At 42.2% G+C, this 25677-nt stretch overlaps 2 protein-coding genes and 1 long non-coding RNA gene across 24 annotated transcripts in view; 1 reads left to right on the forward strand and 2 right to left on the reverse strand.

The window, feature by feature from the left end:
• The window catches only part of LOC133475579 (uncharacterized), an 18064-nt gene extending 17846 nt beyond the window's left edge, over positions 1–218 (reverse strand). The window contains exon 1 of one of the 2 annotated variants that reach the window (XR_009787876.1): positions 95–217. This is a non-coding gene — a long non-coding RNA (uncharacterized LOC133475579). Of the gene's footprint in view, positions 1–94 lie in introns of both variants that reach the window. The other variant, XR_009787875.1, reaches the window with a different exon arrangement.
• Positions 1–9165, forward strand: part of rorb (RAR-related orphan receptor B) — a 24454-nt gene extending 15289 nt beyond the window's left edge. For both annotated transcript variants that reach the window (XM_061768621.1, XM_061768620.1), the window contains exons 5-10: positions 109–230; positions 500–632; positions 1369–1476; positions 1659–1769; positions 2571–2683; positions 4759–9165. In XM_061768621.1, coding sequence (XP_061624605.1) covers positions 109–230; positions 500–632; positions 1369–1476; positions 1659–1769; positions 2571–2683; positions 4759–4923 — 752 coding nt within the window. In that variant the 3' untranslated portion in view covers positions 4924–9165. The remainder of the gene's footprint in view (positions 1–108; positions 231–499; positions 633–1368; positions 1477–1658; positions 1770–2570; positions 2684–4758) is intronic.
• On the reverse strand, positions 8207–25598 carry trpm6 (transient receptor potential cation channel, subfamily M, member 6). 20 transcript variants are annotated; one of them, XM_061768604.1, is made up of 41 exons: positions 25328–25598; positions 23870–23949; positions 23346–23384; positions 22919–23108; positions 22473–22686; positions 22058–22182; positions 21806–21977; positions 20894–21068; positions 20651–20774; positions 20494–20566; positions 20208–20308; positions 19672–19806; positions 19036–19089; positions 18801–18935; positions 18609–18713; positions 17980–18251; positions 17565–17793; positions 17102–17254; positions 16874–17029; positions 16609–16737; positions 16234–16485; positions 15974–16148; positions 15596–15710; positions 15295–15491; positions 15046–15178; positions 14200–14608; positions 13421–14087; positions 13081–13175; positions 12840–12942; positions 12638–12681; positions 12474–12538; positions 12344–12369; positions 12220–12267; positions 11983–12048; positions 11576–11874; positions 11261–11343; positions 10976–11181; positions 10508–10559; positions 10278–10390; positions 9678–9738; positions 8207–9601 (listed from the first exon to the last, which is right to left on the reverse strand). In XM_061768604.1, exons 1-41 carry the CDS (start codon positions 25328–25330, stop codon positions 9523–9525), a joined length of 5952 nt encoding a protein of 1983 aa, XP_061624588.1. In that variant the 5' UTR covers positions 25331–25598; the 3' UTR covers positions 8207–9522. The 20 variants fall into 20 exon arrangements, 16 of the variants coding, with proteins under 16 accessions (XP_061624588.1, XP_061624593.1, XP_061624592.1 ...); XM_061768609.1 differs by lacking the exon at positions 23870–23949; XM_061768608.1 differs by lacking the exon at positions 19672–19806.
• Between the last annotated feature and the right edge of the window lie 79 nt (positions 25599–25677).

Here is a 25677-nt window from a genome sequence, read left to right on the forward strand (position 1 = left end):
CACGTGCCACACGGACACCTCTGTATCCAATGTATATGTAATTGAGCAAATGGATGACTTTACTGAGTGTTAAGCAGATACTGAATTGACTTACCTCCTTTCCGCCAGACCGCATTGCTCAGAATATCATCAAGTCTCATCTGGAAACATGTCAGTACACCTCAGAGGAGCTGCAGCAGTTGGCCTGGCAGACGCACTCCTACGAGGAGGTCAAAATGTATCAGGGCAAGGTGAGCTTTTTGTTTTGATTTTGATTTTGACACCATCCCTATGTTGGATGTGCTCAATTTGGACTTTAGAATTTCCTGTGTAGTTTTCTGCCATAATGACATGCATTGTACACTTGAATGAAACCTCACTTATTTCATCTTCTTCATGAACAATGAATGGCATGCAATAGGAGTATGTACTGATTTTAAATCACAAGTATGTAATGGCATGAATAAAAGGGACATACACTACCTGTCTCGATCCAAGTAACAAATGTGCCGTGCTTCAGCCTCGGGACGTGTTGTGGCAGCAGTGCGCCATTCAGATCACACATGCGATCCAGTATGTGGTAGAGTTCGCCAAGCGCATCTCAGGGTTTATGGAGCTGTGTCAAAATGACCAAATTCTCCTGCTCAAATCAGGTGAGTCGTCTTCTATTGCCCTTTTCAAAGACTTTTCACGCCGCACTTGCTCAGCGGGAAAGGTCCGCGGGGCAGCGCGCAAGGACAACGGCATCCCGGTGCAACCGATGCCGACCATTCCCAGATTTGGAGGTTCTGACGTAGCGTAACATAACATAAAGAAAGACCTGGCTTTGCTTATTTTAAGAAGCAGCTTAAGAAAAAAAAAATAATAATAAATAAAAAAATAAAAAAAGGAATGTGTGCATCCCATATTAATTTCACATCAGGATCTCGGAGTTAATAAGCTCATTCGTGAGTTATAGTTCCATGAAGAACGCGTCGAGGTGTAGTTCAGGAAGACAGGGAGCATTTTGAAAGCCTCCTACAGACACATCTCGGTATATCATATTTCTATTGTCCCAAAGTTTGGGACACCGCATTTATTATGGTTTTCTCCATTTCCCCCCATGCCATTTACGGGACAGCTCCACCAATTACTCGGCCAGGCCTTCTCCTATTGGAGGTGCTTTCTGATGTCACCACGACGTCGCTCCAGAATAGAATATTTTTCTATTCACGTCAGTCGCCCTCTGCACTTGCCGCGCCACGTGGTCCCGCCCCCCTCGGCACATACACAACGAAGGGGACAGTTGACGGCGACTTGCGTGTTGCCAAGTGCGCTGTGAAAAAGCCTTTACTCAGCCTGTACAATATGCAGCAAGGAGACATTCAGGTCTGCTCCTGGCTCTTTCAGGTTGTTTAGAGGTCGTCCTGGTGAGGATGTGCAGGGCCTTCAACCCTCTCAACAACACTGTGCTCTTTGAGGGGAAGTATGGAGGCATGCAGATGTTCAAAGCTCTGGGTAAGACGTGTTTCGCTGTACAATTCTCTTAGGTGTGATTGACAGTCAGGGCCAATTGAAGGAAAAATACATGGATCATTTGTCATGTTAAAATAGTTATGTTCCTCTGAGCATTACGGACTAGAAAAAGAGTAATGACTTTATTCCTCTCCTCTGTCCTCGTCTTTGTGTTTTCCTTCAAGGTTGTGATGACTTAGTGAGCGCGGTGTTTGACTTTGCCAAGAGTTTGTGCTCACTGCAGCTGACGGAGGAGGAGATCGCTCTCTTCTCGGCAGCTGTCCTCATTTCCACAGGTCAGTCGACACCCCCTAATTGTATTAGAATCAAAGAAGCATTCAAGTGCAGAACACAAATATAGAGGGTGCCCACAAAAACGCTCCCTGATTTTAGATGTAATTTAATTCTGATATTTTTCACACTTAGTAGCTAGAGATCCATGATTTCAGAAGGTTTCATGTGGTATAGGCGAGCAGTACAAACACTCGCTGTGCCCCCCTCTGGTTACTCTGCAAACATCGATGGAATAGTGTAACTCCGCCCACTCACTGCTGCATATACAGTGATGATACGTACTGATTCAGTGGTACTATTATCATTATTCTTTTTTATTTTTATTTTAAGCTCATCCAGGGTTGCCGGAAATACATGGGGTGTACATAAATTAGCTTTATAAAGAAAGAAGTCACATGCAGTTAGGTCTGTTGACGTTGAAGGCCACTTGCAGAACATCTAATCATCTTATCCATCAATGTGTTTGGCAGTCTGTGAGAAATCTCCTAACAACAAGATGCCAGTCTAGCAGTGCACCAGCTTGCTAAAATACAAACAAACAAAAAAAAACACATGGTCGCATCCAATTGATTAACATCGCTGGGTAATTCTGACCAATAACAGTTCATCCCTCAAAGAAAGTGTATTAACGGCTGCAAGACAGAAAGTAAAGTAAAATATCATTGATAGGGAATCTATGGACTCCAGCTTCAGCAGCATATTTTTATTGGTTGTGATGTCATAACGTCATGAAATCAGGGAGCGTTTTTGTGGAACCGCTGTACATTGCGTATGAAAAACAAACAACTCTCTTTCCTTTTCAGATCGTCCGTGGTTGATGGAGCCCCGCAAAGTCCAAAAACTCCAGGAGAAGATTTACTTTGCCCTGCAGCACATTATGCAGAAGAACCACATGGACGAGGATGCACTGGCGAAGGTAGGCCAAACCTTCGTAGTCACAATCGTCATCCCGCAACACCTTCACACAGCAGGTGATTTGAGGAGAATGAGCAAAACGCTTTTGCCTTTCAACTGCTCATGTCCACACTTTGAAAGCAGAGAGTAGTACTGAGATATTTGAAGGATAGTTTAGTATTTGGCCCCAACTATGCTGTAAGGAGAAAGCAACCTAATTTAATTAGCATTTGCCCCAGATATAGCCAGCCAGTCCACACACGCACACGCACGCACACGCACACACCAATAGATCACGGACCAAATGACAAAATGTGAATGTAGGTCTACACTGTTGAGTTTGATTTAGCTAGGAAAAAAGTATATTCAGTTACACAACATGGGCAATATGAAGACTTTTAATGTATAGTGATTGAGCTTAATGCATTTATTTCCACAATTTAACTCTCTCAGTGGTGGGCGTGTGTGAGACGTTCCTGACTTAAACATTGATTAATCTGCGTATCAATTGTTCCCGTAGCGAAAAGAGCAGACTGACCTGTACGACCTCCGCCCACAGGATCTGAAGATCACAGTAACCCGCATACTGTATATGTAAAAGTATGTTAAAAACAGAGGCCAGATGTATGCGTCAATACCGTGTATGGCAGTTAACGTTGGGTCTGCATGAACCTTTAAACATACAGTGCATACACCTAAACGTTGACCTCCAGATCCCGTTAACTCATTTTGGAAATAAAATGTAACAAAATATTTTCTTCCTAATTAGTGAATGCATTCAAAAATCTATTAATTTGAGTGTTAAAATAACTGTCACAAACCGGAGGCACGATTGGAATTGTAGTACGTTCACATCGGTTTCATTTGTTGCAGCTGTGTTTAGGATTTTCAATTCAGTATTGAATACAGTGAAAGGAGACGACGTACATAACGACATTATAATCACCGCATCTAAGTGACGCATTCATTTGTTTCATTTGTTGGCGGGCCGTAAAAGCAGCATTTCAACATTTGGACTAAAATGCGCATTTGTCTATCTTAGTTGCTGTCATGTTTCAGGCAAAGGTCAGTGTGATGCATGCTTGCCTTTATGTCAAATGAGATTTGAACAGCCAGTGTGATCTCAGTCTCCCGTTGGGTGTGCGTCCTATTCAGAGGTGGGTAGAGTAGCCAAATATTGTACTCAAGTATGAGTACTGTTACTTTAGAATGATATGACTCAAGTAAAAGCCCGCCAAATATTGACTTAGGTAAGAGTAGGAAAGTACTCAGTGAAAAAAAATCAAGTGCCTGGTGAGGAACTTCTGATTTAAAAAAAACAAAAAATGAATGTCAATGTCAAATAAAATCAAAATTAATAATATATGGGAGTCCGCACACACCTGCACCATTTCACTTTTTAAGTGCCCAGAAACCAACAACACATGCATTGGGCCCTACTGAAACATTATTTGCTTTATTCACTTATTATTTTATTGACTGAATAAAAAAGCTGTTTGCTGAACAGACTTATTCATTGTGTGTGTGTATGCATCCGTGCGTGCAAGAGATTGAGAGAGAGAGAGAGAGACCGAGAGAGAGACATTAAGATTACAGCATGGCATCCCTAAGAAGCATGTTTTACAGGGATTTATGACCATAAAATAGGGCTAATGCGCTGCCAAAAACAACAATAGAAACATACGAAACTTGCCGAAAGGTGTTTTCTTAAGTTAGAAGTGGGCTGAACGCCATCATAAAGTTTTTGTTTTTCGGAGTCTGTAAAATAAATACTCGCGCGCCTGGGGGTTTCCCCCCCCAAAATGAGCCCTTTTGATTGGCCCGTGAAGGCTTTCCGTGCAGTCATGTGACTGCCTTGTGATAAATAAAAGTAGAGAGCGGCATGCCGATCATTGTAATGGAGTAAAAGTATTGATTTTTCTTAACATTAATACACAAGTAAAAGTACAAAGTATGGCGCATTCAAATTACTCTGTTCATCCAAAATGTCACTTGAGTAAATGTAGCACGTTACTACCCAGCTCTGGTCCAATTAGCTTCACTGTATAGTGTGTTTAACTAAATGAAAATCTTTCTTTTGTCCCTCTTCTCTGTCAGCTGATCAGTCGTATCCCAACATTGTCTGCTCTGTGTACGCTCCACACGGAGGAGCTCCAAGCCTTCCAGCAGCTTCATCCAGAGACAGTCAACGTTCTCTTCCCTCCTCTCTATAAAGAACTCTTCAATCCCGACCCGAACTCCGCCATGTCCATGCCCAAGTGACTGCCTATTGCACCATTGCAACAAATAATGTCAGTGGAGGAACGAGAGCATAAAAGGACCACTGTGACTGACAAGACAACATTGGCAATATCTACTATGCCCTCATCATATTTCACAGCTCCCCTTGTTTCATTTGAGGCTGTGGAGGTGAGGGGTCACCTACCAGAAACGTACAGTTACCGCCAACAATACTTGGAATGTCCAGCACTTATCCCATCCTATTCACCGATACAGTCTGAAGAATGTATATAGAAATGAAACGCGCCCCCGAGCCACAACCTTAGCGGGGACTTCTTCTTGTCTCCTGACCAGAAATGTACAGACTTTAAAAATCTAGGAACAATTTATGGTGTCAGTCTTAAAATATGGGTACGTCAAATTTATTTTGAATTTGAAAAAGGAGGGCGGGGGGAAAAAAAACATTGTTGGTTTTATTCTGAGATGAAGAAATAGTTTTAAAATGCCGAATGGGGGAGGGAACAGTGGAATTAGAGAAGCTATTGTAGATATTCTCCTAGTACAGAGCAGATTCCAGTATTACTTCTGTTAAAATAAGTTAGTCCTAATTTAAATATACAACAGTCGACAGTGGCTAATTATTCCTTGTCTACACTGTAAGTGTTTTTATTTTAACTGATAGTTTCTTGTGTACAGAATTTGTAAAGTTAAGACTTGTAAAGGAATATTGGGTAAAACTGGGAGTCAGTTTTTGTTTGTTTATATATATAGAAGCCTTGTCTGGATTTTGTTCATATGTATAGAAGGAATAGCACCCTTCTGATGCAAACATGTAGAGATGTAAAGAAGAACATATGAAGGATTAACAAACAAAACAAAAAAAACTAGCTACTTTTCGAGGTGAAGATATATACGGGGATATTTTATATTGTTGCTGCAATAACTAAATCTGAAAAAGATGGATTGCTTTTGAACAATCATAGAGAAACAACCAATCAGAAAGTCCAACTTCTTAGTCGAGAAAATTCCCCAAACTGTGCCCCATATATTCCTTGTATGAAAGGAACTTGACTTCAGAGTGGTGGGAATTTTCACCACTGGAGAGCGAAATGAGAAAAGAAACTTAATCTCAATAGAAGGTAACGTTGCAATCTTCAAAGACCTGAATTATTATCCCGTCACTATTTGCACATCGCCTCCCTGGACATCCTGGACCACTCCGGGCTGTGAATATGAAGGAACCCAGAGAGCAATAACTTTTACACTGCCTTTTTTTTTTTTTAAATCTTGAAGATCCCCTTTCCCATTTTCTGTTGTTCGGAACAGGGTAGCAATTTTAACTCAAATGCACTATATTAGATGGTAGTAAATTCCATCCCAGACTCTGTTTTTAGTGTTTTTAGCAAGACACAATATGAGCTGTGGTTAGGCTAGACACAGATCGCTGGTTGCCAGACGTGAACAAAACTCACCCTAAATACCAATGATCAGTTCTTAAATGACAATTTATACAGAAAAATGTGATAGACAATCACCTTGTTTGCTTTTTGTTAGCCATGACATTCATTAGCACTTATAAATGATCTCTTTTGTTGGAATTGTTCTGCCTTAATGTTGTTCCGATTACAATTTGGCCACTGAGTAACACGAAGCTGCGTGAGCTCAACATTTCATCTTTGATTAGGAGCCTTGCATGAAAACGAGGACTTGGCGTTTGCGCAGTTCTGCTTTGAGCCACTAGATGCTCCGCATGCATTATTCTCTTAACTGTATGAGGTATGACGAATTTTTTTCCCTGGATACAAACAACAAAATAATAATGTTGCTTTATTCTTTTTAAAAAAAATAAATCAATTTAAAAAAAAAAAAAAAAAAAACATTTTAAAAATGGAGACTAATATTTGTAAAATTGGCCCAAGCACTTCAGTTTGAGATCAACTACACGTATTTCCATGAGGATGTGTTGCCGGCATCCGAATACCAATGTTCCTTGCACAGTGGCCAAATGCAATGCTTGTCGTATGCGTGGAAATAGTTACTTGTCAAATTAGATCAACTCGTACGTGGATTTAATTCATTCAACCTCTCACCCCACAACCCAGATGAGAGGCCGGCGACGCCATACAAGACAATCACTTGCTCGTAAACAAGGCTTGATGCACTACATAGCATCTCTCAGGGAGCAACTCTTTTCTGACTTTGCATTAGAAGAGGGTTTCATATTTTTTGCAAATTGACAAACAAATGTTTTGCATTATAATAGAAGTACTTTTTTTGCAGCGTATGCTAGCAATGGAATCTGCCCAGACAAGGCTTTGATTAGTGTGCGTCTGTGTACGGGGCATGAATTCACTGTCCAAATGTCGTTCATGCCCAGATGACGTGATAAGCATTGTGACGTATAGCACAAGGAGAGATATTAGCTCCATATCAATGTGCTCTTGTCATCACTTGCGTATGCTCATGTTTACTGCTTATTTTTTTTTTGCTGCTTTTGGGACCAAGTGGGAAGTTCACTGGTCAACTGTGAATCATGCAACGTCACAACAACGCTGGACAGTGAATTCCAACTCTGACTCCGGAGTCTTTTGTGAGCCATTCTTATTTTCCCTTGTTAGACTGTGAATCAGAGAGGTGGGATGGGGTCGTGAGAGATGTGCTGGCAAGAATGAGTGGTAACAGAAACACTGTAACTAAGACACTGTAGCAATAAGAACTGGAGGCATTTACTACTGTCATGTTTGCATTGTAAGATTATTTTTTATTTTATTACTATTTACTATTATTATTGTTCTTATTATGTCTACTATTCTTCTATTACTATTAGCCTATTGTTGTTCTGTTCTATTTGCATGACGTTTCATCGCAATGAAACATTTGGGGCATATTTGTGTTTTCTCACCATATTGTGGGGTTCTGGGAGGGATTTAAGACGGGATCCAGAATGAACTCAGTTCGAAGTGATTTCCCAACAATCTGATGGTCTTTTAAATAAAATATTATTATTTATACACAAGGAATTTAAGAGATACTGATCAACTGGGTGAAAACGCTTTTTGGTTTTTCTTCTTTTTCTATAAACATTTGAATGTGTGAGTTGCTATCACCAGTCAGTGAACGGCCCTTTCTGTACTGGCCTTATAGAACCGGATCAGAGACTCTTATACAGTACCCGTGCTGTGGGGGAGAGGGTCAACTTTTCTGAATGTTATGGAGTCGTTTGTTCAGTGTGAGGGACTGAACTCAATACGCCTTTAGCACTCCATCAACACAGACAAACACATTTAAAAGCGCACAATAAAACAGTCGACATTCCACACGATGGCTCTGACAAACTGCACGGACGTTTTAATACACTTGGTTTTTTTTTTAAATACATTTCCTGGACCTTGTCCAACACACTACATCCATAAACCCTCCTACCTTTCTTGAAAAGAACCGAAGTGTATGTGTGTGTGTGTGTGCGCGTGTGTGTGGGAGAGAGAGACAGATACTGTGAGAATGAGACAATGTTTTGTCTACCGATGCTTTGTAAGCTTTCTCAATGCATTCCTTATGCGTGCAATTCAAGTAGTGTTGAAAATTGTTAACTTATTGTTTAGAATGTCTTTGAGTGCAAGCAAGAAGCAAATAAAAGAAAATGTAGCAATCTGTGACCAATACCTAAAAAAAGGGTATTTGGGCTGACGGAACCTCTTTTACACAGGACTAACAAAACAAAATTCAAAAAATAACAACATTCAAAATTCTATATATTCAAAAAAACAGGAAAAAAAAACCGAATCTTTTCTTTTGTTTTCAAAGTGCCATAGCTTGTGAGAAGAGGAATGACTGAAAGTGGGCTGCAGATGCTTTATTTTCTTGAGTTGACTCGAGATAGCAATCATAAAAAGGGGAAACTCAAGGAAATTGTGCATTTGGTTACACTGGCAAACCATTTTGAAATTTGACGCTTTCTTCATTTGGTCATATAGGACTCTGCAGGACTCTGAGCTCCGTCTATCAATCCATGAGCTCCTCCGTGCAAACACTTTCTTTTTCAAATCAGAATGCGTGTGCATGTATAAATTTGCATTTAATTGCGTCGCAGACACCCACGTGTTACGGAATAGAATGGCTTGAAGTTCAGAGCTATGCAGGGCCCTTTACTGAGTCCTCCTTTGATATGTGTACATATAATGTGAAGGTCTGAAGTGATTTTTGTTAAATTCTATATTTTATCGCTTTTGTAGACATTTTGTTGTGGGAAGAAAAAAAAAAATACAATAAATTTTATGGGTGAAATTCTGCCTCATTTTTCTGTCTCGCACACGCACAACAATATTATGTATACCTGAACAAATGATTTACAAAAGCAGCATGTACTGATCATCTTTCCCAAGCAATTCCACCTTGCTCATAATTAGTTGGGTTTTTTTTGGTGAACAAAAAGAATATATTAGCATCTATATGACATGTATGATACTTGAAATGGATACATACTGTATGTGTGTCTCAATCACTAATTCTAACTTGCTTATTTTACTGTAAGTCAGTATATGTTTAAGGCCCAATATTTTTGTCAGAGTTGTCTGTGTGTATGAGTGTCCTTTTTTTTTTGCCTACTTCATGGGTCAAAGGTAAAATGAGGCTTTCTTTTCCTCATCTTCTCGTTCTGCCGCCCCCGGCGTGGGCTCTGCCCAACTGCTGCTCTTGCACGTGTCCAGATGCCGCCTTAAAGCTGAACAAGAGAAACATCAGTAAGCGACATGTCGCTGCAGTATCGTAGTCATTAGCACAAGAAAGAGAATACTGACAGGGCTTTGAGGAACTCCATGCTTCCATCATGAATAATTTGTTTTGATTTGTTATAGAAATCTTGGAGAGGACATAAGAGGAGGAAGAGGAAGCACAACGTACCTTTGAAATAGCAAAACAACTGTGGCTGTATGTTTGTTTGCTGCACTTGTTTGTTTTTGAGCACAGTTCCTTTCCAAGCAAGTTATCCTCTAGATGCTGGTATCGTGTCTACCCAGAGACATTAATTAATAGCTAATCAAAGCTAATGTCTCAGCAGCGCATTGCCAGCACAAAGACATGATTAATACGTAATCAAAGGCTATGCAGCGCAAACGCACAAAGCAAAAGCCACCCCCAGCCACCCCGCCTCGAACACTACCGTTGTTATAGAAATAAACGAACGCTCGCGGCTTAATTAGCTGGCTGTTGATACAGTATGTGTGGTCTTCATTTGAAGTTGCTGCGGATTTATCTCAGAGCCAACTTTGGCCTCCTGAGTGACAACACCGAGGTGACAGTGCATTAATACATGCACAACATGCACGCATATTTTATGGCACGTCGTCTTCCGCTCTGATTTCAAATCCAATTGCTTAATGACTGTGTACATTTCTAACCTGTGAGGCCCAATGTGTGGCAGCAAGCGCCGCAGGAGTGTTTTAGCAGGAAAGCATTGATGGCAGAATCTCCTAGGTTGTCAGGACCAAACAGCATCTCGCTCACGGCGCCACTGTGGCTCGGAACAGAGACAGCATCAAAAATGACAAATCTTTTTGGAAGGAATACCTATTTTAGACAGCGTCTGCAGAACTCGGGCTATGTTCTACTGTTGAAGTTGGCGTAATACCTGTGCATTTCTGCCATAACGACTGTTGGATCCGTCAGCTCCTCGCCTACTCCTGTCGTTAGAAAATGGGATATACACGACTCGCAAAAGGTTAGGGGTATTGGCTTTCAGGTGAAAATTCTAAATGAGCCTAAATGGACTTTCAGCACTTTTCGAACAACTTGCTGCTCTCTAGCAAGGAGCTTAACGGCAACATTCACAACAGGTGAACCAATACAGTTCCAAGGATGTCCATGTATTGGTCGTTGAGCTCCTTGGTGGAGAACAGCAAGTTATGGAGAAAGTACTTACACAGTGAACAGTTGGATGTACATTCCTTAATTTAGAGAAGGTCAAATTAAGTTCATCTGTAATGACTATAGTGCCTTTTCGGTTATTTTGGGAAGTAGTGTGTATACGTTACTGTATATGGTGCTATCAATTCTACAGTAAATTCTGTGAAAACACGTCCGGGTTAGCGAGACCGACCTTGTACGTCAAGCACCAGCAGTTCTCGGCACGAGTACTCATAGGTCCAGTGGGAGAACGCTAGGAGTAGCTCTTCCAGTGGACAGGAAGGTGTGGTCTCCTCTCCTGTGTTGTTGTTGTACTTTCGGAAGTTGCCAGACATGTTCCTTTCGATTGTCAGCCACTGGCCATTCGAATGCCAAAGGACCAATGATACGTCCAGAAATCTGGCACGGTGGGCATGGCAAATGAGCGCAGACTCAATGGTGTGTGAACGTGCAAGAGAAATCACTCTAACACACATACTTTGGGGAGTGTTTAATGCTGGCAGGTTTGATCTGGTTAAAAACTTGCATCATCCTGTGTGCTGCCCTCTGCTGCTGGATCTCCTTCAAATACAGCGGACACACAAAATGTGGCATTAAAATGGCAATGGAAAATGGAAGCTTGGCTTTCTTCTATGAGAAAACAAACTATCACTAATTGCAAGCTGAAAGTAGTATTTCCTGCCACTTTCAACAGACCAGAGAGCACTTTTTAGTGATATCAGCCGTAAACCTCCAAGTGGATGTCTTTGGATCTATTCTCTCGTTTTCAGCCATTTTTTTTTGGTGGACTCACCCTCAAACATAGCTGCAGCGCTGTGCTGCCGTGAAAGTACTTCTGCCAGGCAGACAGCACCTCCGGTCTGAAGGCTTTGACAATGTACACCATCCCAGGTATGAGCGCATCCCGTTCGGCCCAGGTGCAGAGCACCCTGCAGCCCTGCCGCAGACCCCCATCCAGCGATCCCTCTTCACTCGGGAGCGGCTGAAGCATTGCGGACAGGCCTCGCGAAGACCACGAAGAGACTGTGCTGGACTCACGGTTGGCCTCTGACCGAACTTCCTCCAAACAGTAAATGCTCACCTCTTCACCGCCTACCGAGAATGAGAGAACAAAAAACATTTTCTAATTTATGTTTTGCAATGTAAAATGACAGCGGGGAACTAGAAATCATTTGCTGTGGATGTGCATCAAAAAGGTACCTAGAATGGAAACAGGAGTAAAAGGGATGGTGTGAGCCAGTCTCATCAGATTGTTTCTTTCCATGGCTGTGACATACACACAAACACACACAACTTAGCAAGGCCTTAACTATTCCATAATACGATAGGATGTGTCAAAATACACATATATAATATTCTATATACACATACATTTGGTCACTTATTTGTTATTTATATACTCAGTATATATAAATTACATTTTCATTTTATAAATACCTGAATAATGTGGACACAACATATCTGAGGACTGGAATGAGGAACTACCTGAAACAATGACAGGACAATCATTTTGTACTGTACAACTATTTTACACACACACACAAATCTATTTCGGGAATACCTTCAGCATTAATACCATTCTGCGACCTGGAGTAGACATACAAAAATTTAGTGTGGTTGATCCACTCATCCGCGCACATTGTGCAAGCCAAAAGTGGACGGACGGCCAGGCAGACACACAGCAGACTTACGAAGATCTGCGGCTCACTGATCTCGCCCGGCTGTTGCATGCTGAGTGAGTGGGGCTCAAAACATCCTGAATGCCACAGGAAAAGGTTACAATTACATATTTGCGTGATTTCTTCTTCTAGTACAACATAACGTATATTTGCGCAACTGCACAGATTTAAAGTACCTGATGAGAAAAAACTTGCTTCTGCAAATCCAGGGGCTCAAAATCTAAAAAAAAAATCAAAATAAAAAAAAACAAAATGGAAAAAATGTATATAATAATGTTATAAAACAATGACAAATGTAAAATAACCATATCCAGGACTTGCTGGCTGAAAGCTAACATTATGTATCCACTTCATTTAAAAAGGCCAAGCGGTCCTTACTAAGTTGGCGGAGGCTTGTCGAAGCTGACAAACATGCAGGTTCTCCTTTCGACCGTCGCCATCTTTTCCAGCAAGCGTCAGACCAAAATGTGTGCATGGTTCCCTAGTCAAATAAAAACCAAACTGACAACATAAGAAATCGCGGCAATTATATATTTGGGAATTGTATAGGCATTAGGAAGACAAACCAAAATATATCATCAATCATTAAACAGCAGAATATTTGGAAACCAATTCTTACATTCTCTGAGCTGCTTTCTTGTATTTTGACAGTCTTCCTATTTGGGCTTCTTTCGCTGTTCAAGACTTGCGTGAAGTCAGATGACTTGGACCACTCTGCGCAATCAAACATTTGAAACACTCAGACCAAAAAAATTCAACCAGATGTTTTCAAACCGAAACTTAAGTTCATTCAAATACCTAACGAAATGTCCCGAGTTAGGCATAATCGTGTTCTCTCGCTATTATTCAAATTCCTAATTTAACGAGACATGTCCGATCTGACTGTCAAATGTCGTGTATTACCACTGTTGTTTCTAAACATCGGTTCCACGTTCCAATATTACAAATGACAATAGTACCTCTGCTCCTGCTACATTGCAACGATGTGTCGTCTCTGAAACTTCTTTTAGCGCCTTGCTTGTTCAGTGCTTCGTTAAGGTAGGGAAACGATCCCCCCCGTGGAATCGGGGATGCCCCAGAGAAAGTCATATTCTCCACACTGGATGACAGCGATCTGCAGTAGCCATGAGGGTAGTCTCTGGACCGATAGGCTGACCTTGGAGATTTTGCAAAAGGTCTGTTTTGGCAAATAAATTGGGTATCTAGTTGGCGGAAGGCCGAATTTTCAAAATCCTCTGAGATGTTTTCAGGCTCAGAAAGGTCAACATTGCTAGTAGGTCTCGATACTTCCAAATTGGAGAGCTGTTCATGCGCTGGCTCGTTCTGTTCTTTTTTGTCATCATTTCCATTGCCTTCTTCTTCCTCCTCTTCCATGTCAATTTCCTCACAGTGTAGGTCACAGCTCCACAGTTTAACATGTGGTGACTCTAGTCCTCTGTCAGTAAACTTGAGAGAAGGCAGAGACCCACAGCGGGATGGTCCACGTGACTCATAAGGTGTCTGATCACTGAAAGCACTCAGATGCCTTCCAACTCCATGAAGGTGCAAAACTGTAGCGAGCGGTGCAGTTTGAGAAACGCCCACACACAACTCACGAGGATGGCGTGTTTCAGGCAACTGTGATCCCTATGCAAAAAAAAAGTCAGTTCAACATATTATGTATTGATTGACTGCACTGCATTAAAAAAAACAACAACAACGTTTGCTACTGCAGGAAGATTGTAAGATGAGAGCATACCTCTTCTTCGCCCTCCTCCATCTGTCCTTCTATCCCGCTGCCACCCCGGTGGGACTCCTGCGGCGCTTGTCTAAGAGGGCAGCCTTGGATCAACGACGATGGAGTACTTTTACAAGGCTTGCACATCAGTCGTCTCATATTGGCCACATCATAGTCGGCGCCGCCTCTGTGGTGCAGAGTCCAGCTGTGAGGGAGGACGTGTTGAGATGTTTGGATCGGTCGGGACTGAGCCAGGCGAGCCTCCTCTTGATGTAGGTTGTCAGAGGCCGAGAGCAGGGTCAGTGTGTCCACAGCCAGCGCCGAGAGGTCCTGAAGTTGACCCAGCTGCGAGTCCACCTCGGTAAGGCTGTCCTGAATGATGCTGACCTTCTCGGAGACTTCGCCCACCATCGTGCACATCTCCTCTGCTCTATTTGAAAACATACACTATTGTCAAAATGAATTTCTTGCCCTGATGTGACATATGCAGTACATTGATATCTTTCTAAATTTAAAAACATAATAATAATCTTGTAGTGCTCTATGCCTTGCGACTGGCTGGCGCCCAAAGGAAAGTTTTGAACAAGTGCAACAGGAAGAAAAACACTAGTAATGGCATTTGATATTGTTTGTTTTGGCTCCATCTGGGAAAAAAAACAAAGTTAGTTCTGAACAGAAGTCAAGGGTGTCGTGGGCCACACAAAATGATGCGGAGGGCTTGATCTGGCCCCCAGGCTTTTGAGTTTGACACCTGATCACTAATAGCGGTAACATTTAGAATATTACACAAATTGCACAATGTCCAAATCAATATGGCGCAAGCCATGATTTATTTGTGTTACGTCAATCCAGTAGTAGCAATCGAACCTGTCAGCCGTGACGCGGATCCTGTTCTTCTGACTGCTGTGGAGATCTTTATTCTTCTCATAGAGGTAGGCCTGTACACATTTCTCCTCAAATTCATGGAGCTTCTTGCGGTCGTCGTGGTCTAAGTAGAGCTCTGGCAAAAAAAAAAAAAAAAAAAAAAAAAGCATGTCGAACCGGAAAACAGATTGTAGTACCACACCCTTCCTAATCTATGATCAAATACATGGGAAAACTAGTACAATGACTCACTAAGTCCAGAGCTTCTTTCATCTCCCTCAGCATTTCCATGAAGTTGCTTGTAAATGGCTCTCACACCAAAGGCCATGTGACTGAGAAGAATCAGGGGTGGAGGCAGCCACGGTCTGTCCTGATAGGTCATTATGTAGCGATAGCGGTTGTACTTCCACAACTTATTGGATGTTGATGCCATATCGAAGTAGATGTTGCTGATAATGAAAAAGACAACCAACAGGTTTAAAAAAATAAAAATAAATCAATAAAAAAAGTCTCAAACTTGAGGCCGGACAAACCTTTGTGCCGAGGTACTTACTTAAAAAAAGCAATGAGAATGTTGACCATGATGATGTACTGGAAGAACATATAGACAGCTTGAAGGAATGCCGTGAGAAAAGAAGCAGGAGCACATGGACGACCGTCATCACACGCTGTTAATACAAACAAACGCATTCCATTCAATGACGGATGAGTATACATGATAACATGTGACTAGACAGATAAATAGACTGGATAAATATTATAACACGAGCTAGCGGTCCAAATAAAAGTTTCACATCAAATCATGTTTTTTTTAAGGATATGTCCGTTTAAACAGAGCCTCAACTAAAATGTTCAGTATAAAGTGTTACATAACGTACACGTTATTTTAATCACGAGGTAATTAAGTCGAGTCCTTATTTAAACCACTAACCATCTATCTCTGATGCGTAGACCTCTCCATAGATCATCCAGTAAGGCTGGAACACGACGTCACGTGTTAAACTCCATGACGGGTCCTCGTCTGGTGACAGGATGGCCTTCCTGGATACCCCAAAACTGAGCAGTACAATTGCCATCATGACCACGATAAAGAACATGTTCGAGGTCTGGATGCAAACAGAGACAAAAGACACAAGTCATGACACAGTATATTTTTTAAACGTGCAGAAGTAATGCACGTGCCCCACTAACCATTTTGGTGATCATTGTAAGGTAGGGACCGGCGTGTTGGTTGACAGCCAGCAGATCCATCACCCTGACAAACCAAAATATAATATCTAGACAGTAAGCGATCCGTCCGGCTGTCCGGAATGGGTCAGCATGCCAACGCATCACAAAACCAAACAGGAAGAGAACGATGGCAATGAAGTCGGACAAGTTCCAGTACTCCGAGAACCAAATCTTCAGCTTCTGGCTCAGCTTTCTCGGTTCTGACATTAGAACCTGATAAGGGGTTTACATAAATGATCGTTAATAGTAATCAAAGTATTTCATCACATACCATTATTTTCTACTTCGTTACAATTCCACTTTTATCCCAAAAGTCCCAATGATTGTTTTTCTCACCTCTCTGGTTTTCTCCACCGCTGTAGTCAAAATATATAAAATGACCAACCACTCCTGGACACCGGGTTGATCATCCATCTTGACTAAGATGGTGTAGGAGAAGACCATTAGGAATGCGAGGTATGACATCTACAGTGGACACCGTCACAGGAAGATGACGGGGATTCAAGAAAAAAAAAAAAAGCTATAGAAGGCATTTCCATTTGAACAGTAAAAACAAAAGTGCAACAATTTGATTATTCCTGAAAGCATGCATGTCACCTACTGTATGGAACCAGAACTTAACAACAGGAGCTGTGTAGAACTCATAGAGTCTTGTGATCCAGGACACACCATGCAAAGTGATTGGGAAAAGGATTCCAGACCGAGAACCAAGATATCGCTCCTGGGATGGAAGTCCATGCTCTGCATCCTGGTTAGCCTGTGAGTGGAAATTTCAAAATGGTACAGTGATGGAGGAGTCCAGTTCAAGTTTGCTGCCCACAGTGCGTACCACGTGATCAGTTTCGTCATGAGCTGCTCCTGACTTAAGAGTGTCGCGTCCAAAGAGAATTGCCTCATGAGACTGGGGAACGTGACACATTTCGGCTTTACTTTTGAAGTCCAGGAGCAGAATGGCAGGAGGCAGAAGAAGGCTCAAAATGATCTGAAAGAATGCAATGAAGTCTAAAACATATGCATAACAGTATCAAGTCTCAACACCCAGCCTTTAAAATTATACATCAATTTCAATTGACATTTCAATAAAGTAGTGTTTGTTTTTTTCCAGGTCTGCACTAGTTCAGACACCAAGCAACTGATATTAAATGTTACTATTTTGTTGTCCCTGCCTGTTTGTTTTGAGCTAAAATTTCTGTCCATGAGTGTCTCAAGAGTGTTTAACCTTAGATACATCTAAGTGTTTGTTCTATGAAATAAAAAACAAAAAACATATCCGTCTGTGCTCACGACATTACCTTTAGATATGAGTTTTTGCTCATGTTGAGTGGGCCAGTCCAGAGATCGGTGAGGAGGGTCTGCGTACAAGAGTGCGAAACCAAGGGTCTGTGACACGAAGAAACTGCTATTTGCAGGCTGGTGAAGTGGCTCCACGCCGCCATCTCAGAAGTGAGCAGCTTCATTGCCATCTTCTCATTCTGACGAAAAGCGCAGTCCAAGACATTCACTGCCAGCTGACCAAATTCACTAAGACACAACACAGAATAAAAACACTGGCGCCTTAATTTCAAGGAAGGAGAAACAACACAAAACCAGCACTGCAACGAAAAATAAAAGCCACAGGCGGCAGGCATAGGGAGAACTTGCAAACTCCACAGAGGAAGGCCATAGGCCAGATTTGAAATCCCAACCTTGGCCCTCATTCACACTCACAGCGAATATGCTTTGAAGCGTTCTGCCATGTGGTCATCCATGCTGCTTTGTCGTGCCTTGAAGGCCATGGAGCGGTAAAGCTTGCAGGCCACTGTGGCCCGGGCAAGAGCCTCTTCACCATGCTGCCACAGGAACAGAGCCATCTGCTGGCGTTGCTGAAGCACGGCCCACACGAAGACGTCGTTAAAGTTGAAAGAAAAGACGAGTGGCGCTTCGCAAAGACCGCCACTCAATACAGCGTTTTCACTGGTACCGTGTGGCACATTCTGGTCCTAGATTGAAAAATAAGGACAGAATACCAATCGGCATGGAGCAGGAAAAAAACAGGACCATAAAATGATCAGAAAATGAATGTGCGGGCTACTTCAAATGAACAAGGCAAAATCGTAGTTATTTAATGAGATGACAAAAAATAAAAATAACAAAAAAGAATTGGCTGACTGCCAATCTGTGAAATTGCATGATATAATCACGCCAAGGGTCACACGGGAATTCAAGACAGTAAATTCTACATCTTGTGCAATAACTGCATTTCTCCTTGCGTGCGCTTCGATATGTGATGCATCTCTTCCAGATGAGCGTGCCTGATTTGACACTCAGCTTCAAGATGGAAAGAACCCGCCACCCACCTTGCGTTTGTAAGGCTGAGCAGTTCGAAAGAAATTCCTTTGGGAATTTGGTATCGTTCCCATTTTTTGTTTGGACAAGGAAGGTGTACTGACACATCTCCCTTTCTGTAATCACCACACACACGCAAACAATAAACGGGAGAACGCAACTCGAATGAATCAAGGGTGAATGTAATAACTAATGTTGTTCACCTTTTCCTGCAGTCCGTTATAGGCAGTTCTGAAATGTTTGCGTGTATAGGTGCTGCAGTATGCTCCTCCAATGAGGTACTCAATGACCAAGCCCATGTCAATGAGAGACAGTCGGTAACCGAGAGCTAAAGATGTCTACACACACACACACACACACACACACACACATTATTGCACATCACACTAAGTCCAATAACAACTTGCCAAACATGTTTTCATTACTTTTAAAACTTACCTGTTTCACATCCTCAACAAGGTGATGAAGAAAATGGTCAGTCTGCCCCTGAGGCTGAAAAGCAAAAATTACATCATTAGCAATAATAATAACTAATAACACGTACAAGTACTTCAGTATATGGGATGAGAACAGAATTATCATTTTTACTTTTTAATGATGTGGCAGTCAAAGAAGTCCACATACTGTGTATTCAGCAATAGCGCTGCCTCTAGTTTGTTTCTTAGGGTGACTTGTTATACTGGGATTATAAATAAATGAACATATTTTAATACACCAAAGATGAAGGCGAGTGAAAGGGGAGGGGAATCAAATATACACATGACAAACAGTCCTCTGATCTTAACAGCATCTGAAACAATTGCACTGAATGCAAAAACCACAAAGAATCTCTTGGGCCTGGGTCTGCTGTTGCTGTGATTTCAGTCACAACCACTGTTTGCAATCTGCGCTTCAAAAGATGCAAAAAAAAAAAAAAAATGAAGTGGATTTCCTCTGTTTGTGTAGGAAGTGTAGACCACATTCAAAGGAAAGAGGAAAAAATAAAAACCCAAAGAAAACAAGAAGAATGCAATAAGAAAACAATGCAACTGAGAGCATTCAACACGTGGAGATGAGTTAATATTATATAATAACCATGTTATAAAGTTCCACCAAGCGATCCACGGTGAGGAAGTGACTCATTGTCATGCCGTTGTCAATCAGCAGTTTGACAAAACTGACACGGTCCATCACCAAAGCATCCAGCATGGCCTGTTCCAATGAACCCACCTAAAAATAGAGGATTTCACAAGAAACAGCAGCAATGACTATGTACTGTATATGTGAAGCATTCCGGAAACGGTGACTGATGGTGTCGCGCACTGCTAAGTTTAGCTGACTTCGAGCCGACTGCAGAGACTCAGGTCAGATTCAATGTCAAATTAAATGTAAAGTAAAAGTAATGTTTGGTATAATGTCAGATTGCTTCACGTATTTTCTGTACTGGAGTGTACGAGTCATTTCGATGTGTGGTGTGCGACACAAAGTATACATTAGAGCATGAGTTGAATTTTCACCCTGAGGGACACCAATACGTACTGTACAATAAAGCAAAACATTGAACATAGATGTAAATAGACAGCAAAAACATGACATGAAGACCTGCAGTGTAAGTCGAGGCTTTGCGTTACCTGCCAATGTTGTCCAAAGACCAGAACGTTTTTCTGAGCAATGTCAGCTCTGTCCCAGGCGAGAGTCATACTCAGCTGCTCTGCAGCACTGGCCTTTGTGCCTGTTCACCACACAGATGATTAGAAGACGTTGAGACACTTCATTGACACGGATCTTTTGCAGCTTATTTAACGTCTGGGGGAAATAAATAAAATACATGAATGATGCCTATTCCATTTACCAGACGGCACTCCTTCCCTGATGTGTCCAAATGTCAGTTAAAATTAAGCAAGTGAGGGTAAGTACCCTTGAGAATGGTGGTCAAAATGGCGGCATCCGGGGCCATCTGCTCTTCTGACTCTGAATCAAAGATGGTAATCTGAAACGCAATGTGTAATAGCATGGTGCGTTCCAGACATGTGACTGATCATAACAAATCGAAAAGAATTGTTCTTTCACCTACAGATTGTCTGTGATCCATACACTCCAGGAGGAGAGCGCAAAGGCGAGACGCTTCCTTTCGATCGACTCCGAACACGTCCCCAATCCTTGCGAGGAAGTCCAGTTTAATGTCTGCATCTAATTGCCTAAAACACATGAGAAATATTGTGCCTTTGACAAATCCCAAAGACAAACACTAGCAAACTATTTTGACAACTAAACTCGAGTTTTTCCACTACATATTGAAGGATAAGTGTACGTCTACCTGTCAATATCAGTGTGCTTATGTAAAAAGGCAAACAGGTCGGCAGCCCTTCCAGATCCCTCAAACACAAACACCGGTACGGGGGGGTCATTGCTGACGTAGTCCAGCACTGTGGACACAATGGCAGGGCCTCCTTCCACCACCACACACACCATCGGCACTCTTTGCTTCAGTCCTGTGGAGTGCACGTAGTCAAATGCTGTTGCCTTCCTAATGTGCTTGTGTTGGGGGGGTTGAGGAGGGGGGGGGGGGGGCAATACACTACGTCTTGCCAATGAATTCAACCAAGAAGTAGAACAAATCACACTCAGCAGAGTACAACGATTGAAGATGTCCGCTTGTTTTTGTTTTTCATTTCATACTGTTCCCTCTTTATTACAAGAAAGACAAAGCTGATTATTTTGCGTTCTTACATTTTAGAAATTGCGTGTTCTGCGTTCTTCCCATCCAATACCCAGAGTGCAGATTCCGCTTAATGCAATCGACAAGAGGGCAAGAGTCAGGGTCCACCCTGAACTGGTTACCAGCCGATCACAGTGCACATACAGACAAACAACCCCTCACGTTCACACCTACGGACAATTTAGTCTTCAATTTAAACCTACAGTAAAATGCTAATTTGGGGAATGTGGGAGGAAACCTGAGTGTGCGGAGAAACCCCACACAAGCACAGGGAGAACATGCAAACTCCACAGAGGCCAAATTCAAGCCCCCAACCTGAGAACCGTGAGGCAGATGTGCTAACCACTCGTCCACCATGCTCCCGTGCTACAACATTCATCTGTTATTTTGGCTCCTTTCACAACCATTGATAATTTTACTGCTTTGGGCAAACAAACAGGAAAGACTGTATTATCACGCCTCGTTTGTGTTCCCCCCTTCCTCTTTGTTGTGAAAAACACACTGACTCACGCGGGTGGATCTTCAGCAGTTGAATGTGTTTTTGCAACTTCTTCCTGAGGCCTTCTTGGCAACCGTATTTTCCGAGCGTTCCATCATCCACCAGAAGAAAGTGGGAGTGGAAACCGTTAAGATAGGCCCTCTTGCGCAAAGGATTCCCCAGTGGCTGGTAAGGCTTGAAGACCTGAATAATGAAGAGCAGAGTTAGAAGGATGTGTCCCATATCGTTAAAATGATAGGAAAGAACTTCATTTGAATGCGCACATCTCTTCCTATGAGGTCTGCGTTGTTGTCGATCACTCCCCAAGGTGTGATCCCAATTGTGTTCCTCTTCCTCAGGTTGTGGCCCCCAAATGTTTTCACTGCCTCGCCCACATACTTGGAAACACCTAGAGAAGATTGCAAGAACAGCTGACTGAACAGCAAACACATACGGAATGTACAGTATATGAAATTTAACTGAGCCTATATGCACAGCTAAACAAGGTCCATTGTAAGAAAATTGAAGGAAATTACATATTTACACAAATATAAATGTACTTGTATTACATAATTCTGTATTTCATTACACTAAAACAAAATCTTGCAGGCTACCAAACCAAGAAATGGCCATGATGTTGACATGAAAAGAGGCAACACCTGTTGGGAATGTGGACCATTCCGTCAAAACAACACTTACCAGTATTAATACCGTCAGTAAGTATCCATGCGCCTGTACTGCGGGCCGCAGTGATCAGGCCTTTACTGAAAGCTTGTTTGACTTTGGGAGGAAGGGTGAAGTTCTCAGATCCTCCATGGACGGTAAGTAGGAGCTTGGGTCTCTCCATCTGCCACTCCTTCAGCATCAGCTGGAGCAGCGCCTCCGGCTTTGAGTCCACAGCCAAACGCACAAACTATTACGGAAGCATATGGAAATATGACACACCAAGCTACTTGTTTGCCATCTTCACCAACGTTTCAGATTCTCGATTCCATTTCATGTTCCTGGTTGGCAACATGACAATCATCTTGTTGAAGCTACGATGAAAAACCTCTCTGGTGCTCACTCTGCTGCCACACCTTGAATGCTAACGGGGAACCCCTTATGGGTCCAGGACCGACGGACTGCACCCTGTAATCACTGACCTTGGCCCGACACGCGCGTGTCGCACTGTCCTGAAAGTCTATGGTCCCGTAGGCGTCGGTGGGACTGGCTGTAGTGTGTAGCTCCAAGGACCAGTCCTCCGCCACATCCTGTTCAGGAACTGGAAAGATGACCGTGGGGGCAGGTGCCTCTTGCTGAAGGTGTTCCACCATTAGACGACCACAACAGCACCTAGACAAATAATATTTGAATTAAAAAGGAGGGTGAATGATGGCAGTGTTCAATTTAAAGAATTTGCCATTAGACGGAATAAATGGAAGGGGAGCAAAAACTAAAGTAAAATGGAGAAACTGACATTAGGTTGTAAAGCCAAAAACACTGGAAATTCACTAGAACCGGAGATATTGAATTATAAGTGGCTGCAAGATGTAATTACAATATACGCATGCAATTATTCTTCAATCATACCTGATCAGGTTTTGACATACTTGATTTACTGGAAAGCATCTGTAAAAAGTGGGAAATTACATTATTATCAAAGACACCACATGGTTCCCGCTCCTGAAAAGAAGGCTGTGGGCCAAAATCAATCCTTCTCCTCTCAGAAAAGTCGGATTGCACCTTCCTAAAATAATGACCAAGCCATTGTTCGACATTTCTTTTTTGCTGTTTTTGCCCAAAATGATCTCCCCATAAATGCCGGCCACCACTGCCTACATCCTCAGTTGAACCCATCATGCAATGCTATCACTGAAAGGAAACTATTAGTAGCTATACTATATTCAGTATTTTGTCTATTCTGAAAAACAATATTGGGCTATTATTTTAGGAAGGTGACAATATTCAAAAAACCACAGCCGATACCAGTTGTTGTGTTTTACATCAACTGACAATTGTTAAATCTTGCATTTAGGCTCTTTAGTGTAAGATTGTTGTGACTTGTAGGTTGGTAGGTTAGGAAAATATTGACCCTGAAGGAAATGCGTTTGTACCTGTGAAGATCTCGGGAGGAGAGGATAAACTTCACACATTCTCTCCTGGAGAAGGTTTCCTCAATCCACGACTTAAGTGACTGGAATATGAAATATCACAAATACAGCTCACAGTAATGCTCATAAACGTACTGTCGCTAATCCAAATCTTGAGCCTTACCGTGGCTTTTTATTGTGGGCAGCCTAAAGCAAACCTGTGCAATAATCCTGCTGTCTAGTTAACATCTTGATTTGGGACGGGAATTCATTCGAATTTAGCCATCGCGATTCCATTGTCGATAGGGCTCATCGAGCCGATCCCTCACCAATTCTCATTGAGTGATGGAATGAAATAATACAAAGGGGTTTGTTTGCATTGACTCTTTAATAGCTTCAACTTTGGATAATAGAGACAGTATATCCGATATGCACTCAATATGGTTAACGTATCCTTAGGGGGGGGGGGGGAAAGTAGGTGACTTACTTCTCAAAGTATGTCAAGAGAGTAAGAGGGATACTGCAGTTTTTTGCCAAGCACAAATCTCTTCCTCTTGCTCCCTGCTTTCCCCTCCGCTTGGTCAGTCGAATCACACCAGAGAACGAGGGGCTTTAAGCGGCCTCACCTGCGGCCAAGCTCCAGAGGCTAAGTGCTCACTAACACAGATTTACACAGTTTACAGTTTTGAAAAATAGTGGAGAGAAAAGGGCCTTATGTGCATATACTGCAGGGGGAGAAAAAAAAAAAGTTTTAGATCTTTCAATTAAGCTCATGACAAATGGGAGCAAAAACAAAAGCGTAGCGTTTCTATTTTGGGTGAGTCCGTGTTCAATGTCCAACAGTTAGATGCAGCTTGACTGCGGTATTTTCTTCATACCGCTCCCAGTTTCAGTTTCTCGAGGTCTTTCCGTCCCCTGAGTGAGCACTATTTCAAGCAACATTGAACAATGGCCTGACATCAAGTATTGTCGGAAGGAAACGTGCACACATTGCATCCCTTTCCTGAGATGTGCATACTTGCAATACGGTGCCCTCCCTGAGACACACTGCAAACTTTAAATTGTCTTTTTACAGTAAATGTGACAAATGAGCAAAGGAATGTTACCTCCAATTTTGTCCAATAAATACAAAATTAACGAATTAAAGAAAAACACTTTCAAATCATTCAGGACACAAAAGGGCTCTGCTGCATCAACAATAGTTTGTGTTGTTGCCCTAACACGAATGTTTGATTTAACGAACTACAAGTCGATTGTCCACGTTGAGTTAATTCGCGTAATAATCCGCGTGGTCAGGTTGTGACTGACGTTACAACTCGCGAGCAGACCACATTTTCAAGACAGGATTTGATTTTGTTTACATGAGCTTGTGAGAGGTAAAAGTCTAAATAACAGCATCCAAATGTTAAAACTATCAAATCTAAAGCTCTGCGCGGTGGATGTGTCGCACTGAAGAGTTAAGAGGACTACTTAACAACTCACCATGGCCGGAAGAAGTTTGAGACTAAGTACGCCTTCAATATTGATAGCCGTTCAATTCAGCCATTACAAGTCCAAAGGGTAAGAACTGAACTATCTTTGAAAGGCTTGAAAAGTTAGCCGTCTCCGCCTTCAAAGCCTTTGAGCACCTTTTCCGTGCATTGGAAACTGTGGCAAACAATCCTGCCCGTTTTCATTGGGATCGTGTAGTACGTGCGGCTTCACACAATTCCATCAGTTCGCAGTCCGTAAACGCACCTTTCAGCGGACACAACACTTGCCTCCCATTCTACTTAGTTGGGAGGGCTTCAGTCGATAAGAGCCTTATTAATCCTTAACAAAAGTTCGACACG

Source organism: Phyllopteryx taeniolatus, chromosome 3 (assembly GCF_024500385.1).
Source record: "Phyllopteryx taeniolatus isolate TA_2022b chromosome 3, UOR_Ptae_1.2, whole genome shotgun sequence".
Classification (NCBI taxonomy): Eukaryota; Metazoa; Chordata; class Actinopteri; order Syngnathiformes; family Syngnathidae; genus Phyllopteryx; species Phyllopteryx taeniolatus.

Coding starts and splice junctions, on each gene's coding strand:
- trpm6 (XM_061768604.1), bottom strand. Junction 20,775..20,893: donor AAGCACACTGATATTGACAG/GTAGACGTACAC, acceptor CATGTGTTTTAG/GCAATTAGATGCAGACATTA. Junction 20,309..20,493: donor TTTGACCACCATTCTCAAGG/GTACTTACCCTC, acceptor TGTGGTGAACAG/GCACAAAGGCCAGTGCTGCA.